General features: G+C 42.3%; 1 protein-coding gene across 3 annotated transcripts in view; it reads left to right on the top strand.

The window, feature by feature from the left end:
* The window catches only part of FRAS1 (Fraser extracellular matrix complex subunit 1), a 413,106-nt gene that overhangs the window by 343,931 nt on the left and 47,413 nt on the right, over window positions 1-21,762 (top strand). For all 3 annotated transcript variants that reach the window (XM_045790212.2, XM_045790198.2, XM_045790207.2), the window contains 11 exons: window positions 670-794; window positions 1,078-1,218; window positions 2,971-3,198; window positions 5,248-5,361; window positions 7,066-7,216; window positions 8,319-8,478; window positions 10,673-10,841; window positions 13,224-13,470; window positions 14,716-15,060; window positions 16,625-16,785; window positions 17,310-17,457. In XM_045790212.2, the coding sequence (XP_045646168.2) occupies window positions 670-794; window positions 1,078-1,218; window positions 2,971-3,198; window positions 5,248-5,361; window positions 7,066-7,216; window positions 8,319-8,478; window positions 10,673-10,841; window positions 13,224-13,470; window positions 14,716-15,060; window positions 16,625-16,785; window positions 17,310-17,457 (1,989 nt within the window). The remainder of the gene's footprint in view (window positions 1-669; window positions 795-1,077; window positions 1,219-2,970; window positions 3,199-5,247; window positions 5,362-7,065; window positions 7,217-8,318; window positions 8,479-10,672; window positions 10,842-13,223; window positions 13,471-14,715; window positions 15,061-16,624; window positions 16,786-17,309; window positions 17,458-21,762) is intronic.

Below are 21,762 nucleotides of genomic sequence, written 5' to 3'. Positions count from 1 at the left end.
TTATTAAAGGATACTGGTTTTTTAGGTCATTTAAGAGTTGAGATAGAATGATTGCGCCAACCCTAAAGTCATGCGGTTTTGTAACTGTCAGCCTGGCTAAAGTGGTATATGAAAAGCTAGAAAATCGTAGACCAGAGAGTTGAAAGGGACCTTGAAGAAGATGAAATGAAATCATGGATGCCAGGCTCACCAATCACAGAGAAAAGCTTATGTGTAGCCAAGCCCTGTGACTCCAGTGTTCAAAAGCTAAACCATCACACAACATTAAAAATTAGGACAGGTTTTCAGAAAGGACTATGAGGCTATGGGGGAATATAAAACCTAAGAAAGAGGAGTTTGGAGACTAAGGCAATGGCTCTACCTTTTACAGATTTGACCTGCATACATAAACCCCCAGAGAAAGGAGAGGAACATTTATTGAGCACCTGCTGTTGGCTTGGCACATAGCAGAAGCTAGATAATTAAGTTAACATGTGCTCCCACAGAACATATGCTGTGGTGGGGAAAAAAATACACAAACGACTCTAGCACGAGGTCTCAGAGAGCAGCACGTAAATGCTGTGAGAGATATACAAAGGACTCTGGTGAGAGTATGGCATTTCTCTAGCACTAAAAGTATGGCTAGCGTTTTGACATAATTTTTCTGGTTCTCTCTTCCCCTTTTGGTAGGTATCCAGATTAGTTCCTTTACTCAGGCTGACCTGACTTCACGAAACATTCAGTATATCCACTCCAGTGACACTGAGAAACATTCTGATGTCTTCAGCTTTACGCTCTCCGATGGAGTCAGTGAGGTAGGCGAGGCACTCCTTTCCCTCGGTGAATGGGTACTGATCCAGCAGTCTTCTTTGAAGGGAGTGTGAAAAGCAACTCTGCAAGCTTCACTTTCCCCTGCTGTCACCCAAGGATGGTGGTGGCCTCTGACAGCCCCTGGGGCTGTCGCTGAAGGGAAACCACTTTGGATTCCTGTTCAGTCAGTCGTGCTAAGAATGGGTGAAAGGAAGATTAGAGACTACCTGCCTTCTACTTGGGTGGGTGCTGGGGACAGGTGTCCCACCTGCACTTTCTGCCATTTAGGTGACCCAGACTTTCCACATCACCATACGCCCTGTGGACGATTCACTGCCTGTGGTGCAGAACCTGGGCATGCGGGTGCAGGAGGGTGTGAGCAAGACCATCACAGAGTTTGAGCTCAAGGCGGTGGATGCAGACACAGAAGTAAGTGCACTCCCCTGGGTTCTCTGGCTGAATGAGAGGCTGATCTGTCCCATCGTGATTGTGTATCCCGAGGGTAGGGCAGAGTAGTGAGGTTAGGGCAAGCATTCTTGAAAGGTTAAAAATCAGAAGATCCTGTGCCTTCTGGAAAAAAGAAACTAATATATTTGAAATCAAATTGTTTTTCACCCCTTTCTGAACTCCTAAATATATCCACTCTCTCCCCTGATTACATGTAACAATCTCTTAATATGCTGATTTTTTTTTTGGTCCTGATTCATAGAAAATTAGATGACATTTTAGCCAATCTTTTCATTCTTCCTTATTAGAGTGAACAAGGGTCTGGGGCACCTACTCATTTTTCCCATCATTTGCCTCCTTCATTCGGACTCCTCTGAGTGACAACTAAATATTGCAATTTGAGCGTCCTCAAAGAAGTAGAGTTTATTCAGGAAAACAGGGCACATAGAGACTAAACTCTTATTCTCATGATGCTTTCAGATTAAAGTAGCCAACATTCTGCCGTGACTTAGCTCTTATAAAGACTACCATAACTTTGTTCATTAGTTCTATGTATACCCTTCCCTGTGCCAGCACTCATTCTTTCATTTATTCTCAAAAACACTGATTACCTATAAGTGCCAGTCTCTGCTCCAGATAGTAAAGACAGGGCTGTGGACAAAACAAAGTTCCAGCCTTGGGGAATTTTCAGCCTTTGGTCAGGGGAACAGATAAGAAAGAATGTATATCATGTCAGATACGATGAGTGCTATGAATTAAAAAATAAAGCAAGATGAAGGAGATAGAGATTGGAGGGCATGTTATTTTAGAGGGAGTGGTCAGGGAAGTCTTCTCTGAGGAGCTGATATCTGAGCAGAGATATCAGGAAGTGGAAGAGCAAGCGATGCAGTTTTCTGAAAGAGTCACTTTCTGAGCAAAAGAACCAGGAGTGCAAATGCCCTGTGGTCAAGTGCGCTTGGAACCTTCGAGTTACTACAAGAAGTGAAGAGGCTGGGACCCAGTGAGGCAGCAGGAGAAAAGAATGCAGCCAGAGAGGAACCCTGGGTCAGGCCTTTGCATTTTATTCGAAGTTCGTGGGAAATCACTGGGAAGTGTTGAGCAGGGTTTTCTACATCTTTATTTTTCCTTCTATGTGTGTCACCCTAGAAGCTGTGATTAGAAATGGGAAATTAGCTTTTGTTCTGATCCACATGGGGTTCTCTATATGAGAATTTTGGAGAAATGGGGGAAAAGGTTAGAAAGGAAATGAATAGTTTTAAAAGGTCTGGCTCTTATTATCCTGGTAGAGGTTAAAAATTCAGGTTTTCCCCTATGACCCTTAAAAGACACATTTGAATGTCTTAGTCTGACACCAGAAGGCACCAGCACAGGAGTTCAGTTGTAATACCCAATATAGTTTCTCTCTCAGTTTTGTTTTTGGTATCTGTAAAGAAAATGCAATTCTTATTTTATAAACATCTTTAGGTTTGGCTAACCTCACCTGCCTGTTGCCCATCATTCCCAGATCTGGGTGGCTCAGTCGGTTAAGCATCCGACTCTTGGTTTCAGCTCAGGTCATGCTCGCATGGGTTGTGGGATGGAGTCCTGTATTGGGCTCCATGCTCAGTGGGGAGTCTGCTTGAAGATTCTCTCCCTCTGCCCCGCCCCCCTCAAACAAATAAATAAATCTTTTAAAACAAATCTGATTTCTGTTGCAAACTTCCCCTCTTCCCTTGCTTTTTACCTCCTCGACAGGCCGAATCTGTCACATTCACCATTGTGCAGCCCCCGCGCCACGGCACCATCGAGCGAACCACCAACGGGCAGCACTTCCGGCACACGTCCACCTTCACCATGGAAGACATCTACCAGAACCGGGTTAGCTACAGCCATGATGGCAGCAACTCCCTCAGAGACCGGTTCACCTTCACCGTGGCTGATGGGACAAATCCCTTCTTCATCATTGAGGAAGGAGGAAAAGAGGTGAGGGGCACAGACAGTTGAGAGGGAAGAAAAGTATGCCAGAGGCTGTCCAGAAGCAGAACATGGCATTTTTCAGCCAAGAATAGCATTGTCTTCGTTCTGTCACTAATTGGGCTTGGGCAAATTAGTTAACTTCTCGAAGCCTCAGCTTTTCATCTGTAAAATGGATATGATAATAATCACCAGCTTCCGTTAGTCTAAGGATCAAAGGGGGTAATCCACATAAAATGGGGAACATTGTTGGCCAATAGCAGGCACAATAAAGGATGGTAGTGATTGTTACTATGTCTGTCATTATTCCTCTTTTCCTTTTTGCCCACAGTTGACTCCTTTCATCTTTCTTTCATCTAATTCTAGTAGCTAACCTCATGATTCTAGATTGTCTTTCTCTTCTATGTGTCCCCTCAGCCAGCCAGAGTTTCTCAATCTCATGAAGAACAACTTGGTTAAGGGTATGGCTTTTGCATCTGAAAGACACTGATTGAAGTTCTGGCTCTCACTAGCTGAAATGTTTGTAAAATGGGGATGGTATCTGTCCTTATGATGTACATAAAGCACTTGGCCCAGTGCCTCACACAGGAAACGTAGGAAACATCCAACAAACTGTGGCTATAATATCGTCACTGTCATCGTTTTAGGACCAGCTGGTGGAACAGGTCACGGTGCTTTTCTCTTGAGGTCCTGCAGTTGTCAAGCTTTACTTCCCTGAGAGAATGGAGATTCTAAGGTTCAGGTGTCTAGAAGAAACTTGAAGATGGCCTTTCCATCCCCTACCCTGCCATTTTTCCTCACTCCTTCCTTCCTCAGCCGGGTCTTGGGCAGGATTCTAAGCCTCCCCAGGAATAACAGCAATTGTGGTGAAAGGTGGGCCTGAGGACCCGCCTGCACTTGCGCATCCATATCTGACTCAGCAGAAGCAGCGTGACGAAGCACCGTGACCACAGCTTGCTGGATTTCATGATAACAGGAGGGTCTGCTCCTCAGTCCTGCAGAGCCCTTTCCTGCTCTGATGATGACTGGGAATAATTCCTTTCCTGGAAGAAAGATTCCCTCTGCATCCTTTCAAGACAGTCTGTGCGAAGGTCATTCTCCGGTGGCCCCGGTGTCAGTGAGACGGCTCTTGGGATTTCCCGCCATTTTGGTGTCTGCACTGCGTCACCACCTGGCAGATCATTGTTTTTCTTTTTTCCCTTCTGAACTGTAGCTGCTCCCCCACTTAATTTGACTTTCAGAAGAGAAAAGAGACTTCAGGATGAATCAGCAAGAGGGCTACCTCTCTGATAAACATAAAAGGTCATGGTAGGTCTCCAGAGGGACTGTATTATTTTTGAAATGGAAATTATTTAGGAGAGTTGCAGAAGATTGAAAAGCCAGCGTCTTGCTGCCCTGCGTGCTGGCATGCCTTATCCTCCCAGAAACACAGGTTCTAGGTCGGACTCGCCACGTATGTGGAGTGCGTGTGTGTACATGTATATGCGTGAGAATGAAATTATAGACCAGATTCTTTTCCTTATTCCCACAAACGCTTTTATTCTCTCTTGATTTCCTCTGCCCCTCTTCCCCATATGGACAGTTCTCTTGTAAAAAAAGGAAAGAAAAAAATGTAAATATCCTCCCATGAAACTTCTTCTCACACCTGGCAGCATCCCACCCGGAGACTTTGACATTAACATAGGAATGATAAGTTTAGTCCACCTCTCCTGAAATTTTAACAAGAGTTATTCAAAGGAAAATATTGTTTGTGGTTTCGCCTCAGGACAAAATTGAACCCAATTAAGGAATGCATGGGTGTGTAAAAGTCAATTTCCATAGCAGGTGAAATTGCAGAAAAGTGCCACTTGTTTCTTGCTTTTCTTCTCATATTGTCCCCGCTTTATCGATCGGCATTCTTTGTGCCTCATGCCAAGGGTGATAAGCAATGGAGACTGGCGCGGTTGCCCGTTCTGAAGTGCCAACAGATTTCAGGGGTTCCAACTTTGTGGGTCGTAGGACCTGACATATTTCAGATATCTGTGAATGATGACTTTTCTCTTTTGGCTTCCCACACAGGTTATGACAGCAGCACCTCAGCATTTCCAAGTGGACATCCTCCCAGTAGATGATGGCACCCCTAGAATTGTTACCAACCTGGGGCTCCAGTGGCTGGAGTACATGGATGGCAAGGTAAGGCCTTTCCATCTGCCACATTCACATGAACCAACGTGGGCTATGTCCTTATTCGTGACCATGTGTGGAAAGAAGTCCAGTTTGACTCACGTTTATCCCTCCCTAAGGGAGCTGATTTTCCCAAGATTGGCAAGCTCCATGAGTTTGGTTAGGATCATGTATTTAAGATGTTCTTACGGAATGACCCCCAAAATACAGAAGCTCAAACAAGATAGAAGCTTATTTTTTCTCTCACATATGAGGTGGCGGTAAGTGGGCAGTCCAGGGCTCTCCATGACCTTTCAGAGATGCAGATTCCTCTGTCTTATTATCCTGACATCACTGGGTTGTTGCTGTTGGCAGTATAGCCAAAACTCCTCAGCTATTCGTCGATATTCTAGCCCATGGGAAAAAGAAAACGGAGAAGTAGAGGGCAAGGAACTTCATTTTAAGCAAGTGATACAGCAAGAAACACATCGCTAGCACTCATATTATTTTGGCAAGAATTGGTTGTATGGTTCCATCTGTTGCATCTGAGAGGGTGGGAATCGAGTCTGTAGCTGGCTGAGCTAGAAGTTTGTTAACTAGAAAAAGGGAAGGATGGGTTTCAGGAAATATCTGGAATATGCCATAGATGGGAAGGAAGTGAGTATTTTGTAGGTGAGTATCATCAGAGGACTTCTATTTTAGAAATTCCTTTCTCCTTCTAAATCCCAATTTGGTCATTTTAAGATATGCCACGATGCTTTCCTGGTGACCTATCAAGCATTAAATCCTCATCCTCACCCAAATACACGTGCTTCTTTAGTTCAGGAGCTGATTTTTCTTTCGTGTGTGGTATTCCCCCTGGGATGTGGATTTTCTCATCTCCATGGAGCTGCTTTAGGTGGCTGTATGTGTAGCTGCTGGGCTGTAGTTTTCTACAGAACTGGCTGGAATTTTTTAAATTAGTACAGCTTCCTCTCATCCCTTGTTTGATTTTTATCCCCATATTCAGAACTATCCCATTCTCTTCTCGACACTCTCCAGGTGGTTTTCTACTTCCCACTCTTATCCTACTGCAATGACTCTTATCAAAGTCAGCAATGACCTTTATTTTGTCAAGTCCAAAGGTCACTTACGTGTCCTTATTTTACTAGATCTACTAATATTTAGTACTGTTGACCACCCCCCCTTTTCACTGAAACCTTTACTCTTACTAAATATTTGTTAAATGAATGAATGAGTGACTTAAAATTTAGCCAATATAGTTGGGCAATATTGTTATCATATATTTATCTTACTCAATTTCAAGAATTGTGATTGACTCCAATAAGGTATAAAGTGGCCATCTTCCTGATGTTTTATTATTGTTTCAAAGTTCCAACCTTCCTTAAAGGCCAAACTCAAATCCCATCACCTCAAATCCCTCCTCTGATCCAGATGGAATTAATCTCGCCCACCCCCCAAAAGCATACAGTACTCTTTTTGTGTTTCCCGTTATAGCTCTTGCCACAGTTACCCTGCTCACAAGCCTTTCTTTCCCAAAAAAGTGTGAGAACACCTCAAGGACAGAGGCTGGGAGGGTTTCAATCCTCATAGCCTCTTCAATCCTGACAGTTTTCTCCATGCAGTAAATGCACTCAGTAAATCATTGTTGAACTGAATTAATTCTGAGTCAGAGGGTCTTGGTCTGGCTTTATTCCCACCTCAGGAATTAAATTTAATGGGTTTCTATTCCAGGCAACCAACTTGATCACCAAGAAGGAACTGCTGACCATGGACCCAGACACAGAGGACCTGCATCTTGTCTATGAGATAACAGCGGGCCCCAAGCATGGCCACGTGGAGAACAAGCTACAGCCTGGCAGAGCTGCTGTCACTTTCACACAGGGTGGGACTCGGGGAACTGAGAGATGGGAGAAATCGGTTCTAACTATCCCTACCTCCCTGATCTTTCTTACAACCACTTCTAGCTACTTACCCCCAAGTCACTTATTTGCAAATAGGTCCTTTAGTGTCTAGCCATCCAACGTTGCCATTTTACTTCTCTGATTTCCTTTTCCTAGTACTCTCAATTACAGCAAAAAAATTTTTTTGTCTATACCATGCTTGCTCAGCTCCTAGATTGCTGCAGGTTTTGGCGAGATTTAGTGGAAGGGTCACATGATATTGATTGGTTTTCTTCTTCTTTTTTTTTAGTTGAAGCATAGTTGACACACAATGTTACATTAGTTTCAGGTGTGCAACGTGGTTGGTTTTCTTTCAAAGCAAAAAACAAAAACAACCACCATAGTCTGTGAAATATCTGTGATCCTGTATGACTTATTTTTGTTCTCTAGGGTTATGGATTGTTTCTTAGGTCTTTAGCAAAGAAATGAAAATCAACAGGGGTATGTTGCTCAACAGAAATATCTTCCTATTTTGAATCACATCAAGCAGACCATTTTGTATTTTAGTAGTCTTATACGCATGTCAGACTCTTCTTGACTTCTTTCGAGGATGGACCTTACGTTGAGCCGTCATTGCAAAAGCTGCCCCTTACAACTCATGCACCGTATTCACCTTGTCTCCCTGTTCTCAATCTTCATAGCACATACCTTCCGAAGAACCTTATTTAGAAGGAAGTGGGGGTGAGTGTGCACATGTGTACACAGAGGGTGGAGTCAAAGACTCTTTATCAGCTCTCAGATGTGCCTTTGATATTCCAGAGAGATTCGATAAAGTTCTTTTTTGCCAAGACCCTGGGATTCTCGTTTTACAACAGCTTCAGGGTATTTCCTGGGCGTAAAGACAGCTCTTTGTCACACAGTTAGAGGATTATATTGTAAAATCTGGCGGACACATTTATTTTTAAGACTGCTATCCCTTTTTGTTCTTGGGAAATTAAGTTCTATCTACAACCCATTAGAAGAATAAACTAGGTATGTTGGCGTAGAATCTACAAGGCTGTCTTTACATCCTTGGGTTAATTCACAATGTGTTTTTTCTCACAGAGGATGTGAACTTGGGATTGATTCGTTACGTGTTACGCGAGGAGAAGATCCGTGAGATGATGGATAGTTTTCAGTTTCTGGTGAAAGACAGTAAACCCAATGTGGTCAGCGACAATGTCTTCCATGTCCAGTGGTCCCTCATCAGCTTTAAATATACGAGGTACAAGGGTCATTGGTGTTCATTCTGGAGAAGTGAATCAGGCAAGCAGAGGAGGTCAGATTGAAGTACCTGGGGGTCAACTCTAGTCATCTGATTATGGTGGTGGGGGGTAACAATAATGAAAATAATAATGTCACCAAATATTTTTTAATACTATGTGTACCAGGCACTTGACATACATCATCTTGTTTAATACTTGCAATTGTGGGATGAGTCCTATTGTTGTTCCCACAAGAACAAAGCAATGGAGACAAAAAGAGGTCAACTAATTTACCAAAAGTCACATAGCTAATAAGCAGTAAAACTAGGATCGAAACTCAATGATTTTAACCATTGTGCTTTACTGCATTTCCATTTTTGATTCCACCCTCAAGTTTTAGAAGATAATCCAGTTGAACTGATGAGAAACAAAATACACATTAAATACTGGCTGAAAATAATCACTCTCCCATAATAATAGCAACTTCGCCTTACCCTCTACATTCTGTTCTCAGGCTTACATTCTCCCCTGGCTCCTTTCATGTTCATGGGATTATATGTGCTTGGGGACAAATTCATAGCTTAATATAGACACTCTTTAAGGTGCTTTTGTAGTCTTTTGGGGGTTTTAGAGGCAAACAAGCGCCAGTTTTGGTAAAGGTAGGCAAGCACAGTGTTGATTTTATAGGTCACGTTATAACTAGGATTATAATTTGGGGGGGGGAATAATTCTTTAAGTCTACCTTTCAGAGACTCACTATTCTAAGAAACCAATTTCATGATAATTCAGACAAAAATTGAAATGGAGGTGGGGGATAACATACAAACTTGATTTCTTGTGCCCCAGACCCGGACTGTTCCACTCTTAGATAATTTAGTGGACTATTACAATCAGTGTGTGTGTGTGTGTGTGTGTGTGTGTGTGTGTGTGTGTGTATAATAATCAATATATATTATGTATATATATAATATAAAACATATATATATATGTATGTTTTGCTGTTATTTCCCTCTTGTTTGTATCTTCTTAAAAATGAAATAAATGTCCTAAATCCAATCAGTTTTTCTGGACAACCCTCCAACTTTTAATGGGCTGAATAGTACAGTGTCCCTAACCTGTCAGAGGCACTTCTCTGGCCACCCTCACAGCAACAAGACATAAGCCCCAGCCCAATACTCATCCTCAGTGATGAAAAACAAGGCCCAGCTCAGGCCCCACTCACTCATGGATTTTCTAAACCTAGATACTTGTGAATTAATAGCACATGGGTAGTTTGCCATGTGCTATTAAAGCAATACAAATTTGTAGCAGCAAGCTAAGTTAACCTTATGCCTTAGTCTGTTTGAGCGTGCTAACAGAATGCCACAGACTAGATGGCTTATAAACAACAGAAATTTATTCCTCACGGTCCTGGAGGCTGGGAAGTCCTAGATCAAGGTGCTGACAGATTCGGTGTCTAGTGGGGAGCCTCTTCCTGGTTCAGAGGCAGTTGTCTTCTCCCTGTGTCTTCACATGGTGGAAGGACCAGGGAGCTCTGTGGGACCTCTTGTATAAGGGCACCAATCCTATTCGTGAGGGCTCCACCTTCATGACCTAATCACCTCCCAAATATCAGCACATTGGGGGTAGGATTTCAACATATGAATTTGGGGGGACAACGTTCAGTCTATATCACCTCGTCACTCCCCAATGTCACAATGCTCCATTTGTCTAAACACCTCTGTTTCCTAGTCCCCATTCTTATTTTCTTATCTCTGCCACCACCGTGGCTCCTTGGCACACTTCCTGGAGATCTGGTCCAGTCAGTTCCCACCTGCGCTAAGTCATTATTTCCCTCCCAAGCAGCTTTCTTTCCTAAGAACCCACTGTTCTAGTTACTCTACCACACTAGGGAGAGATTGTCATTTCTCTGTGTTTTGAAATATAAAGTGTATAGCTCCTACGTGCTGCCCATCTTCTGAATGCCTTTCAGCTCGCTCTGAAAATGGGGCAGATACCATTCTGCATCCACATCCTCCTTGGTCCCTTGGTGCTGTGACTGTCCCAGGTGAACACAGTTCCTCAGTTTATAACCTGGCTTCTCAAAGAAGCCAAACTTCCTAATCTCTGAGCTGCCTGACACCATAATCAACCAGAAGAGACAGGCATTAAACAAGTGGATTCTTCATAGCCCCAGCTCAGATTTTCAGACGCCGCCTTTTTGTGTGCTTCTAGCTACAATGTCAGTGAGAAAGCAGGGTCTGTTAGCGTCACAGTGCAGAGGAGTGGGAACCTGAACCAGTATGCCATCGTCCTGTGTCGCACCGAGCAAGGCACCGCCAGCTCCAGCTCCAGGGTCAGCTCCCAACCCGGACAGCAGGACTACGTGGAGTATGCTGGCCAGGTAGGTGGGCAAGGGGGCCTCTGATTGCTGATCGCCAGCAGGCGCCAGCCAGGGCTGCCCTGTGGTGGTTGGCAAGTGTGGCACCTTCCCCCTAATTTTTATCCCACCTCTCTTTCCATTGGCGCCCTTCCTCAAGTGATTTTCCTGCGTTCCCTTCCCACAGGTCTTAGTTCTTCCCAGTCCATCCACTCCTCGTGGAAGTTTCAACTGCAAAAGTTGAAGTTGTCTGGCTTCTCAGTCTTTGCATTTTGCTCCATGACAAAAAAAGCTCTCCAAGGCATCATGTTCTACACGGGGCTTTTAGGATCCAAGCCCTTTCCCCCCCTCACTTTCTCTAACTGAAGGACGGGAAGAGGGAGTGTGGGGGATGATTGGGAAGCTCGTGGAATAGGCTGGGTGAGAAATGATGGGAGCGTGAGTTTCAGTTATGAAACGGAGGTGGAGACAAGTGGGTGGATTGACAGATGAGTAAAAATTGATATGATTTCACAGCAGATTAGATAGTGGGCAGAAGCAGGAGATGGATGGTAATGCCCCTTGCCATCACAGGATCAGGTTTGGAGAGAGGGTGGTCTTGACTGTGCTTTGGACAGGCCAAGCATGAGGTGCCTGAGACTGTGAGAGGACTGGCAGGGAAGGCAGAGAGCAGCTCGTGTGGAGGGTCTGCGCAGGTCGCTACCACAGAGGTGGTAACCGGCACCGGGGTGGGAATGAAGCAGACAGAGAGGAGAGAGTAAGAAAGGAAGAGGACTTAAACAGTAAACTCCCTTATGGCAGGATCCCCCATATTTGTCATCTTTTACGTATGGCACAATACCTGGCACTTACTAGGTAATTCTTCAGTGTTTTTGCAAAGTAATTTCACGCTTCTTATGACATCATAGATCTCTGTAAAGAGGAGCGGGCTGTCTCTTTGAGGTGTTTCAGCTGGACTGAGGTCAAATTTAAATGAGGAATTAGAAAAGAACAGATAAGCCAAGGAGTCTTTTAGCAAAATACTAAGAAATAGCATGTACTTGTGTTTGTCAAGGAAAGACAAAAGGCAGGGCACCTGGGTGGCTCAGTTGTTAAGCGTCTGCCTTCGGCTCAGGTCATGAACCCCGGGTCCTGGGATTGAGCCCCGCATCGGGCTCCCTGGTCAGCAGGAAGCCTGCCTCTCCCTCTCCCACTCCCTCTGCTTGTGTTCCCTCTCTCGCTGTGTCTCTCTCTGTCAAATAAATAAAATCTTAAAAAAAAAAAAAAGGCAAAAGGCAGTGAGTTCTAGAACTAAATAGAGATCTAAGGGTGTTTCATTTAGTTGGGAGTGTTTTAAAATGTGGAACTTGGTGAAATGTAACTTGATTAGTTGATTAGATATGGAATAATAATTTTCTGCTGATGAAAATCACGTATTTTTCAGATTTGTGTGTCCCTAGAGGTTTATGACTATTTTACACATTTTAGCTATCTCATTTTACACGAAGTGCAGTCCAGGCCTATTTCCTATCCTTTTAGTTTTGGATAAATCCATAACCCTGGTTCCTTTTCAAGGTTTTATCATTATCTTTTTTTTTTAAGACACAGTAAAACCAGAATAAATCCCTATAAGTTCACAGTTGTGTGAATATAGAATAATGTCTCTGTTTTGTAACAGGCTAATTCATTTACATTGTAGATCTAGCCCAGCTTAATGGCAAAGGATTTAGTTAAATATAAAGTTAAAATTCAGTCTGGCTTGTTCATAATATACCTTTCTGTGGCTTCAAACTCCATTATTCAGTACGCTGAGATTCTGTGTCAATTTTGATTGTGTGACCAATATGGTAATGATAATAAGGATGAAGGCTAACATTTGTTCAGTGCTCTAAAATATACTTTGTGCTTTCGTTATACATGTGTCTTATAGTCCTCCCAGTAAATATGTGAAATTAGTATGTGAAATTATTATTTAACTGATGAGGAATCTGACATTTGTAAAGATTCATAGACTAACCCAGCTTAAGGCCAGAATTTCACACTCCAAGTTCAAAGATCTTTCCAGGTAAACTTGCCAGAAATAGAAGGGGAACCGAGTAACCAAATGACACTTGCTATCCCAAATGAATTAATAAAACAAGATATAAATAGATACCAACCTGTTTTTCTACAGTCACCAACTAGTAGAAGATGTCTTTGCCCTCCACATCCCTATGCGGTAAGTCAGCTCCAATGTGTAGATGAAGAATAGGAACAGGTAGCCATGTGTTCCAGATGATAACAGCAGGAAGTTGGGGTGGAAGAAACAGCGATTTCATTCAGTGCTCTGCCCACTAGACTTGGGTCCTCTTTTCCCATGATGCTCTGGGGGAGCGAGTGGGGGAATCCGAGGCACAGCAGAACTCCTTGTTGTTTGCTTTGTGACAGGTGCAGTTTGATGAGCGAGAGGACACCAAGTCCTGCACCATTGTCATCAATGATGATGATGTGTTTGAGAACGTTGAGAGTTTCACCGTGGAGCTCAGCATGCCAGCATATGCCCTATTAGGGGAGTTCACCCAGGCGAAGGTCATTATCAATGACACTGAGGACGAGCCCACATTAGAGTTTGATAAGAAGACCTACCGGGTCAACGAGAGCGCTGGTTTTCTATTCGCACCTATTGAAAGAAAAGGTCTGTTGGTGCCAAAGGTGACAAGGAGCTATAACAATAGCTAGCATTTTTCTAGTCCTTTTTATGTGCCAAGTGCTCATGTACCATATTAACTTCTGTGTGTAAGTGCTTTACATGTATTAGCTCATTTAAATTCCCAGAACAACCCTAATAATGATCCTACCTGTAGTGAGTACTATCAGAAGACTTCTCTTCTTAGTTCAAGTTGTAGTGCTCCCATTTATTCTTAACAGGACTGGAAGACTGGTTATATTTGGTCTTGCAAATTATTCATGAATTTAGGATTCTTAATCAATCACCCAATCTATAAAATATTTAGTAGCCTTGGTCAACGAGGGAAGTTTATAAGAACTGGCTTCTCATCTTAGTTTGGGAAGACAGAAATATATTTAAAGATTTTCCTACGTGAGTGTCATGTATAGAGCTCAGATGAGAAATAAACCATGTGTGAGAAATAAAGGGCAATGCTTGAGGGATTGAAAACAAAACAAAGATCATATGCATTTGTGATTGTGCAATATTGAAACTTTAAAACTCACAGAAATTAAATCCCCATTCAGAGCCCCAACATGACTCTAAGTGATGATGTCAGGTTTTTTTATTGAATCTGCTGACTGGGTATTAGCATAACAAACACTGTAGATAGCTCAAACCCTTGGTGATGCCACTTGGAAAACAAGCAAGCCCCATTGATTGCCCTGGGCCAGCAAGCCAGGCCCAAAACAGGCTGTCTTCCAGGGACGAGGCAGCACTAATAAGTAAAGTCATTTGTACAGAGAGGCAGGTTTTATTTTGTTTTGTTTTTCTTTTTTTAAACAAGCTGATTTCTCCCTGGGAATTAAAGTGCAGAAGTTTATTCAGAAAGGCGGTGAACTGTGCTCAGAGCACTACCTTCGGGACACAATTACTTTGCTACTTAAAGTACCAAATATGTCTCTTATCTTTCTACCCGCTGTGGTCTTAGATGGTGAGCAATGAGTCTTGTGAATTAACAGAGCACAAAATTCACAGAATAGGAAATCCATTTTAAATTGTTTGGTGAAGTATCTGGGGTATATTAAATCCTCAAGTGGTTTAAACCACAGGCTTAAGAAGCTGCAATGCAGGAAGGTTTCATGTCAGAGTTTGAACAGAAGTAGTGATGAAATGTGTCAGAGGGAACCAAACCTACCAAATTATCAGAGATCTTAAAATTTGAGAAGTGCTCACTCCGATGCTTTCATTTTCCTGCCATTTGTATTTCAGGGGATTCGAGCAGCATTGTATCTGCAATTTGCTACACAGTGCCTAAGTCAGCTATGGGAAGTAGCCTCTATGCTCTAGAATCGGGCTCTGATTTTAAATCTAGAGGGATGTCTCCTGACAGTCGTGTGATATTTGGACCTGGTGTCACCATGTCCACCTGTGATGTCATGCTCATTGATGACAGTGAGTATGAAGAAGAAGAAGAGTTTGAGATTGTCCTGGCAGATGCTTCAGACAATGCCCGCATCGGAAGGGTGGCATCGGCCAAGGTGCTCATCAGTGGTCCCAATGACGCCTCCACTGTGTCCCTGGGCAATACGGCTTTCACTGTCAGCGAGGATGCAGGTAATAGAGAGCATCTCTGGGATTCCATCACCCATATCCTGATCCCTTTCTTGAACACTTTCCTCTTAGTTTCCAGAATGTCCTTAAGACATTTGAGAATGCCATTCCTCAGTGACACCGTTGTTGGTTGGAGACATATAATAATAGGAATTAAGACCAAGAATGGAAGGTAATGAAGAATAGAGAATTCCATCCACTTTTCTTGCCCTGGTTACTGATGGCAGGGAGGGATAGGCTTAGAGCTTCTTTGGTTGATCTCTGTGGTCTGGAGGGAGGGCGTGCTGCTAAGCATTTTGGCCTCTGAAGTCGAGAAATGTGATCTGTTGAGGATGGAGGTAAGTTATTTAGCATAATGCTAGCTGCCAGAACAAATAAATTCCAAAGTTTCAGTGTCCTAACCAATGGAACTTTCTCATTCATATAACACCCCAAAGCAGTCAGTGGGCAGATTTCTTCCACCCAGGCTCCTTCCCTCTTTTGGCTCCACAAAGCTCTCAAAGTCTTCTGCATGCTGCTAGCAGACATACTGCCAGAAGGAGCAGCAGCTGTGCTGAGCTCCACTGATTTGACCCACCTGGTCATGGCCATTCACCTCTCTGAAGGTGATATTCTGAGGGATCATGGGAACTCATATGTTTGAGCACTTACTGAATGCCAGGCACCATGCCATCTGCATTCCATGCATTCTCATTTAATCTTCTGTAGAAAAGAGAACATTAGATAGAAGAGCAAATGGAGGCTCAGAAAGGTAAAATAAAGCATCAAAGATCAGTAGCTAATATGGCAGAGCTGGGATTAGAACCTAGACCTTTTCTGTACCATGTTTCCTCTCCTCTACACCAAATGCTCAGCCATGACTACTTGTCAGCTCGCAGCTTATTGACTAAAAAAATAGGATCGATGGGATTTTTATGTAGCTTTTTTCTGACCTTGGTTGTGAAAATAGCTAAAAATCCACATGTATATCATTAGGACACTACAAAGTGTGATGTTATAGTGGGCCAGAAGATGAGCTTCATTCCTAAGATAAACAACAGCACATATGGTTTAAGTAATGATGTGTGCACCACTCAGATAAAATAGAGAAATCAACCCAGTTAGGAACATTTAATTAGGAACATTCAGCTTCAGGCCCCATAGAGTCCCCTAGCTGGTTCTCTATTAATTGACTACTTTCTAGCTCATCCCTGAGGCTCTAGTCTCTGAGTTTCTTCTCCCAAAATAGGCTTGAGATGTTTATCGATGGGCCCTCTCCACTTTGTTTTTCTCCTGTGAACGGTGTCTTTCATGAAACCACAAAACCATTTTCCCCTAAGGGCTGTCTCTCCAGTACTACCTCCATGAAGCCCTCCTCCAGGTCTGCTCTTGATCTTAGTGTCAGTAAAAACAGGGGTGGTGACACTTCACAGCCTTCCTCAGAGGGAACACAGGAGCATCACTGAAGTTGGATTAGACAAGCTCACAGGGTAGAGTTGCTACTGCTATGAGGGAGAGCATTGTTCTGAAACCCCATTGACTTCTGGCCCAACACTGACCATTGACATCTCTATGGATCTCCATTTAGGTACATTGAAGATTCCAGTTATCCGTCATGGAACTGACCTTTCTACCTTCACATCTGTCTGGTGTGCAACACGGCCCTCAGACCCAGCTTCTGCCACTCCAGGAGTTGACTATGTCCCCAGCTCTAGGAAGGTGGAGTTTGGGCCAGGTGTCACCGAGCAGGTGAGGATAGAGCAGTCAAAGGCCAGGTGGGCCTGTTAATGTTGTCTCTGTTCTGCTCCCCAAACTCTATGGAGGACTCTAAACCACACTTGCCTTATGACTGTCTTCCCTTTCTTCACAAACGCAAACATGCAAACAAGAGAATAGACCCGGAGAGATCTTCTACAAACTCTCCAAGTGACAGATTTAGAGTAGGAACTGCACTCTGTTGATGTAAATATCTAGAGACAAAACACCTAAGGGTTTGTAATAAAGAGATTATCATTTTATGGATTAAGAAGACTTACTGTAAGACCACCAGAGAAAGCAAGTTATCACCTCTGTCCTATTCTCCTGAAGGCAAATGGGTATGTTGGACATTCTGTAAGGTTTACTTTGATTTTTCTTCTTCTTATATTCATATTATTCTTAAAAATCGAGATATAATTGACATATAACATATTCGTTTCAGGTGTACAACATAATGATTCAGTGTTTGTATTGCAAAATGATCACCACAACTAACATCTTGATTTTTCTTCTAGTACTGCACCTTGACTATCTTAGATGACACTCAGTATCCAGTAATTGAAGGGCTGGAGACGTTTGTGGTTTTTCTCAGCTCAGCACAAGGGGCCGAACTGACCAAACCCTTCCAGGCTGTCATTGCAATTAATGACACATTCCAGGATGGTAAGATATTGGAGATGCTTGTGGCTCAAACTGTATTTCTATTTCTTCCTTGCCTTCCAACTATATGACATTGGAACTCATTCACATTTTCATTCAAGAAATGTGTGTGTGTGTGTGTGTGTGTGTGTGTGTGTACGTATTATGTACCTACTTTCACATAGAAATATGGGGGAGAAATAAACATTCATGTTTCTGGTACTGTGCTAAGCACTACTCTGATATATAAGCCTTGGGCCCTGTCCTCAAGAAGCTCAATGTCTAGTTGAGGAGATCAGACCCTTAAACAGAAAAATTAGACTGTATTTTGATAAATGACCTAATAGTGCTATAACTCCAGTGCTAGGGGAGCAGAGGGGACTGAACAGCAACCATATGAGGAAGAAGTATAGATTGCACAGAGGACATGATATTTAAACAGGGCTTTGGGGTGTGGTATGAGTTCATCTAATGGATAGTAAAATAAAGTTTTGTCAAATGGAGAGATGTAGTATATATAAAGTATAAAATTTTGGAAGACACGTATTTGAGAAACAGTGAGATGCTTACTTTTGCTTTAAGCCTGGCAGGAGGTGAATAGGAGGAAATGGCATGGGACGCCAACCTGTCTTTCCATTTCATTTCCAGTTCTAAAAGGTCTTATGTTGCAGCCTGAGGGACTTGTAAGCTGAGAGGAGCAGCAGATGCTTCTAAGCAGAGCAGTGGTGTGATCTTTGTTTGAGGAAATTGACACTGGCAGTCCTGTAGATGACGTACAAGAAAGACTAGACAACACGTATATGAACAAAATATCAGTTGCCACTGAAGATCTAACAGGAAGATGACCGGAAAAGGTTGGATGCTTCTTGGGAAGAGTTGATGAAATTTAGAATTGTCAGATTCCAGGTCAAAGCTCCTACCTAAAGCAGGAAGACCCTCCTTAGCATCCCCAGTGGTTGACAATAGAGCCCATAAGTAAATATGGGCTTTCAGTGACTGAAAAGTCACCAGAAAAGGAACAATCAGCCCAGCAGGGTGATCCTTAATGCTTTCATTTATTTTTAAATAATTTGTTTATTTATATAGTTTTAAAAATGACCAAAAAAAGGTATACCATGAAAATTAAGTCTACCTTCTACCCCTGTCTCCCAACCCTCTGGTTGTTCTCCTAGAGACAACCATTTTAACCAGTTTGTTGTTTTTGTTTGTATCCTTCAAGAGAAATATATATAATGCATATGTATACATATAATGCACAAATATGCATATGCATACATAATATATACATAATGCAAATGTCCAAAATGATATCTTATTTTAGACCTAGGTTTATTGAGATCTAACTTACATGAATTAAAATTCACCCTCTTTAGTGGACAATTCTATGAGTTTTGACAGATGCATACAGTGGTGTGCCCACCACCACAATCAAAATGTGGAACAGTTTCAATACCCTCCAGAATTTGCTTGTGCCCCTTTGTGGTCAGCCTCTTCCCTATCTCTAGCCCTGGCAACCGCTGCTGGGTTTTTACCCATACAGTTTTGCCATTTCTAGAATGTCATATAATTGGAATCATGTAATATAGCAACTTGTGTCCAGTTTCTTTCTCTAAAAGATTGCACTTGAGAACCATCCGTGTTGTTACATATACGAGCAGTTCATTTCCTTCACTGAGGAGTAGTTTCCCATTATATAGACGTACTGCAGTTTGTTCATCCACTCACCTGTTGAATGACATTTGAGTTGTTTCCAGGTTTGGCAGTTATGACTGGAGTGACTATAAATATTTGCATATAGCTTTCTGTGTGAATATAGGTTTTTATTTCTCTGGGGTAAATACTTCAGAGTGGGGTGGCTGGATTGTATGGTAAGTGTTTGTTTAACATTACGAGACTGCCAGGCTGTTTTCCAAAGTGGTTGTAACTGTTTTGCATTACCACCAGCAGTGTACGAGAATTCTGGCTGTTCCACATCCTCGCCAACATTTGGCGTTGTCAACTTTCTGTGGGGTTTTTTTAGTTATCCTGGCAGACGTATAGTGATGTCTCATGGTTTGAAAGTCATTTCTCTAAGGACTGATGACACTGAGATCTTCAGGTGCTTACTTGCCATTTATATATCTTCTTTAGCAAAGTATTATTCAAATACTTCCCCCATTTTTAATTGGTTTTTTTTGCCCTCTATTATTGCATTGTTATAAAATCTGGACAAATATTCGTGTTTGGCAAATATTTTTTCCCAATCCATTGCTTGTTTTTTGTTCTTATAACAATCTCTTTCAAAGGGCAGTAGTCTTTCATTTTGAAATAGTTCCATTTATCGATAATTCTATTATGGATTGTGCTTCTAATGTTGTATCTAAGAAATCTTTCCCTGACTCAAGGTTACAAAGATTTTTTCCTGTGTTTTCTTCTGGAAGTTTTAGTTTTAAGCTTTACACTTAGGTTTGTGATTCATAAAAAGTTAACTTTTTAACTGTAAACAAGGTTTTAACAATTATACTATTTTATATCATATATATTACCTCCGAGTTTACAAAATGACATACTAGACATTATCTCATAATTTCATGGTTTTATACTTGTTTCTATTCTATAGATAAGGAGACTAGAATCAGGGGAGGAAAGACCTGAAGTCTCATACAGAGTGAGACCAGCCTGTGTTCTGAGACTTTGGCTTGTCCATACCCGTTGCACTACACGAAATAGTCCTATTTGATCCAGCTGTAGAATCTGGGATATGTTTTTATTTTTTCCTTATTCACTGAAAAGAAGAAGGAAAGAAACTCAGTTACTCTTTTTATTCTTTATTCTTTTGCATGAAAGGTAGTTAATTTCCTTCTGATGGCATGGAAAGGGAATGCAAAATCAGAAGTCCTAAAATAAAATCCCAGCCCCACCATTTCCTTACTTTCTGGCCTTGGACTAGCAACACAAGGTTACTGAGCCTCATTTTGTTAATCCATAGATAATGAAAATAACTACCTTACAAGGTTATTGTAAGGATTAAATTAGATAAAGTATGTGAAAATATCTACCATGGTACCTGGCACATAGTAGATTTTATTCCATGTTAATTTCTTTTCTTCCTGGCATATCAGTCATTTATCACACTTGCCAGTGGGACTCCAGTCATGTACACAAAACTCATTGCCCCAGATCAACAGAAAAGGTTCCATTTGGATTTTTTCCACATTTTATTGGTGAACATTAGGGTTACAAACTTAGAAAGTGAACACGTTAAAATATTTCTCATCTTTCAGGAAGTCTACAACAAACTATATTCAGTCAAGAATTTATCCCAGAGAAAGAAATCCCCAAACCTATTTCAGTAACCCATTGTAGTGTTCAACAGTTGTGTCTATTGGTTAGCCTTCTTCTTAGTAATCGCTAACTCTTGTTGAGTTTCTTCCATGTGCGCATTGTAAGGTGGAAAGATCTCACCTTCTCTCTAATCTTTACAAGCTCTTCAACTAGTGAAACAGGTTGGATAATTTGTCCAAGATCACATGGAGAGGAGGCGATGGGACCAGACTTACAACCTAGGTCTGTTTTATCCATGTCCAGTCTTCTAGTTTTATACCCTACCGTGATGACTTTTCACATTGCAGTTTTAGATGCTTCACGTGACCTAGTATCCTTATAAAGTCAACCTTCCGCCTTCCAAAGTGACTTTAGATCTTTCATCTTTTTCCACAGGGTGATCGCGGGCCCTTAAATCATCTAAGTAATTCATCTCAGAACATTTTCCTATTTGCATTTTCCTCTTATGCTCTGGTACCTGGAGTGAGACTTTGGTATGGACCTGAGGAATGCTGAGCAAGACAGGAAAGGCCTTGTAGCCATGATCTCATCACATCCCTGGGTGTTCACTACGTCCTACCTGCTCTAACCTGAGCGAACTGGAGGCAGGATTTCTCCTAAATCTCCAACCTAACTGTGGCCCATAAAGAGGCTCTTGAATTTCAGGGGGTGGCATTTGCACTTACAGAGAAAGTTAGTGGGTAACAGTATTTCGTGAACATTTTCCATGCCTAAGTCTGGCGCCCAGCACTGTGCGGGTTACAATGGAGTGAAGAGCAGAGTCCCACAATCTATTTCAGGACACAGAATGAACATAAGTAGGGAGATAACTACAAACTGGGCTGTGTGTGATGAATGCACTAAGAGCGCTAACAGTGAATGTACGATACCTAGCACAAGCCTGTGAACCCCCATGAGTGATCCCCATTTCATGGCACGCAGCCCATCGGTGTGAAAGGAGAAGGAGCTCTACAGTCAGGCAGAACTGAGAACAGTGCTTCTACTTCCTGAGGGGATTGTAGTCGG

The sequence above is a fragment of the Ursus americanus genome, chromosome 8 (assembly GCF_024610735.1).
Source record: "Ursus americanus isolate L20-20 chromosome 8, mUrsAme1.1.p, whole genome shotgun sequence".
NCBI lineage: Eukaryota > Metazoa > Chordata > Mammalia > Carnivora > Ursidae > Ursus > Ursus americanus.
The sequence above is the reverse complement of the archived record's forward strand: the minus strand, read 5'-3'. Positions and strand labels throughout refer to the sequence as shown.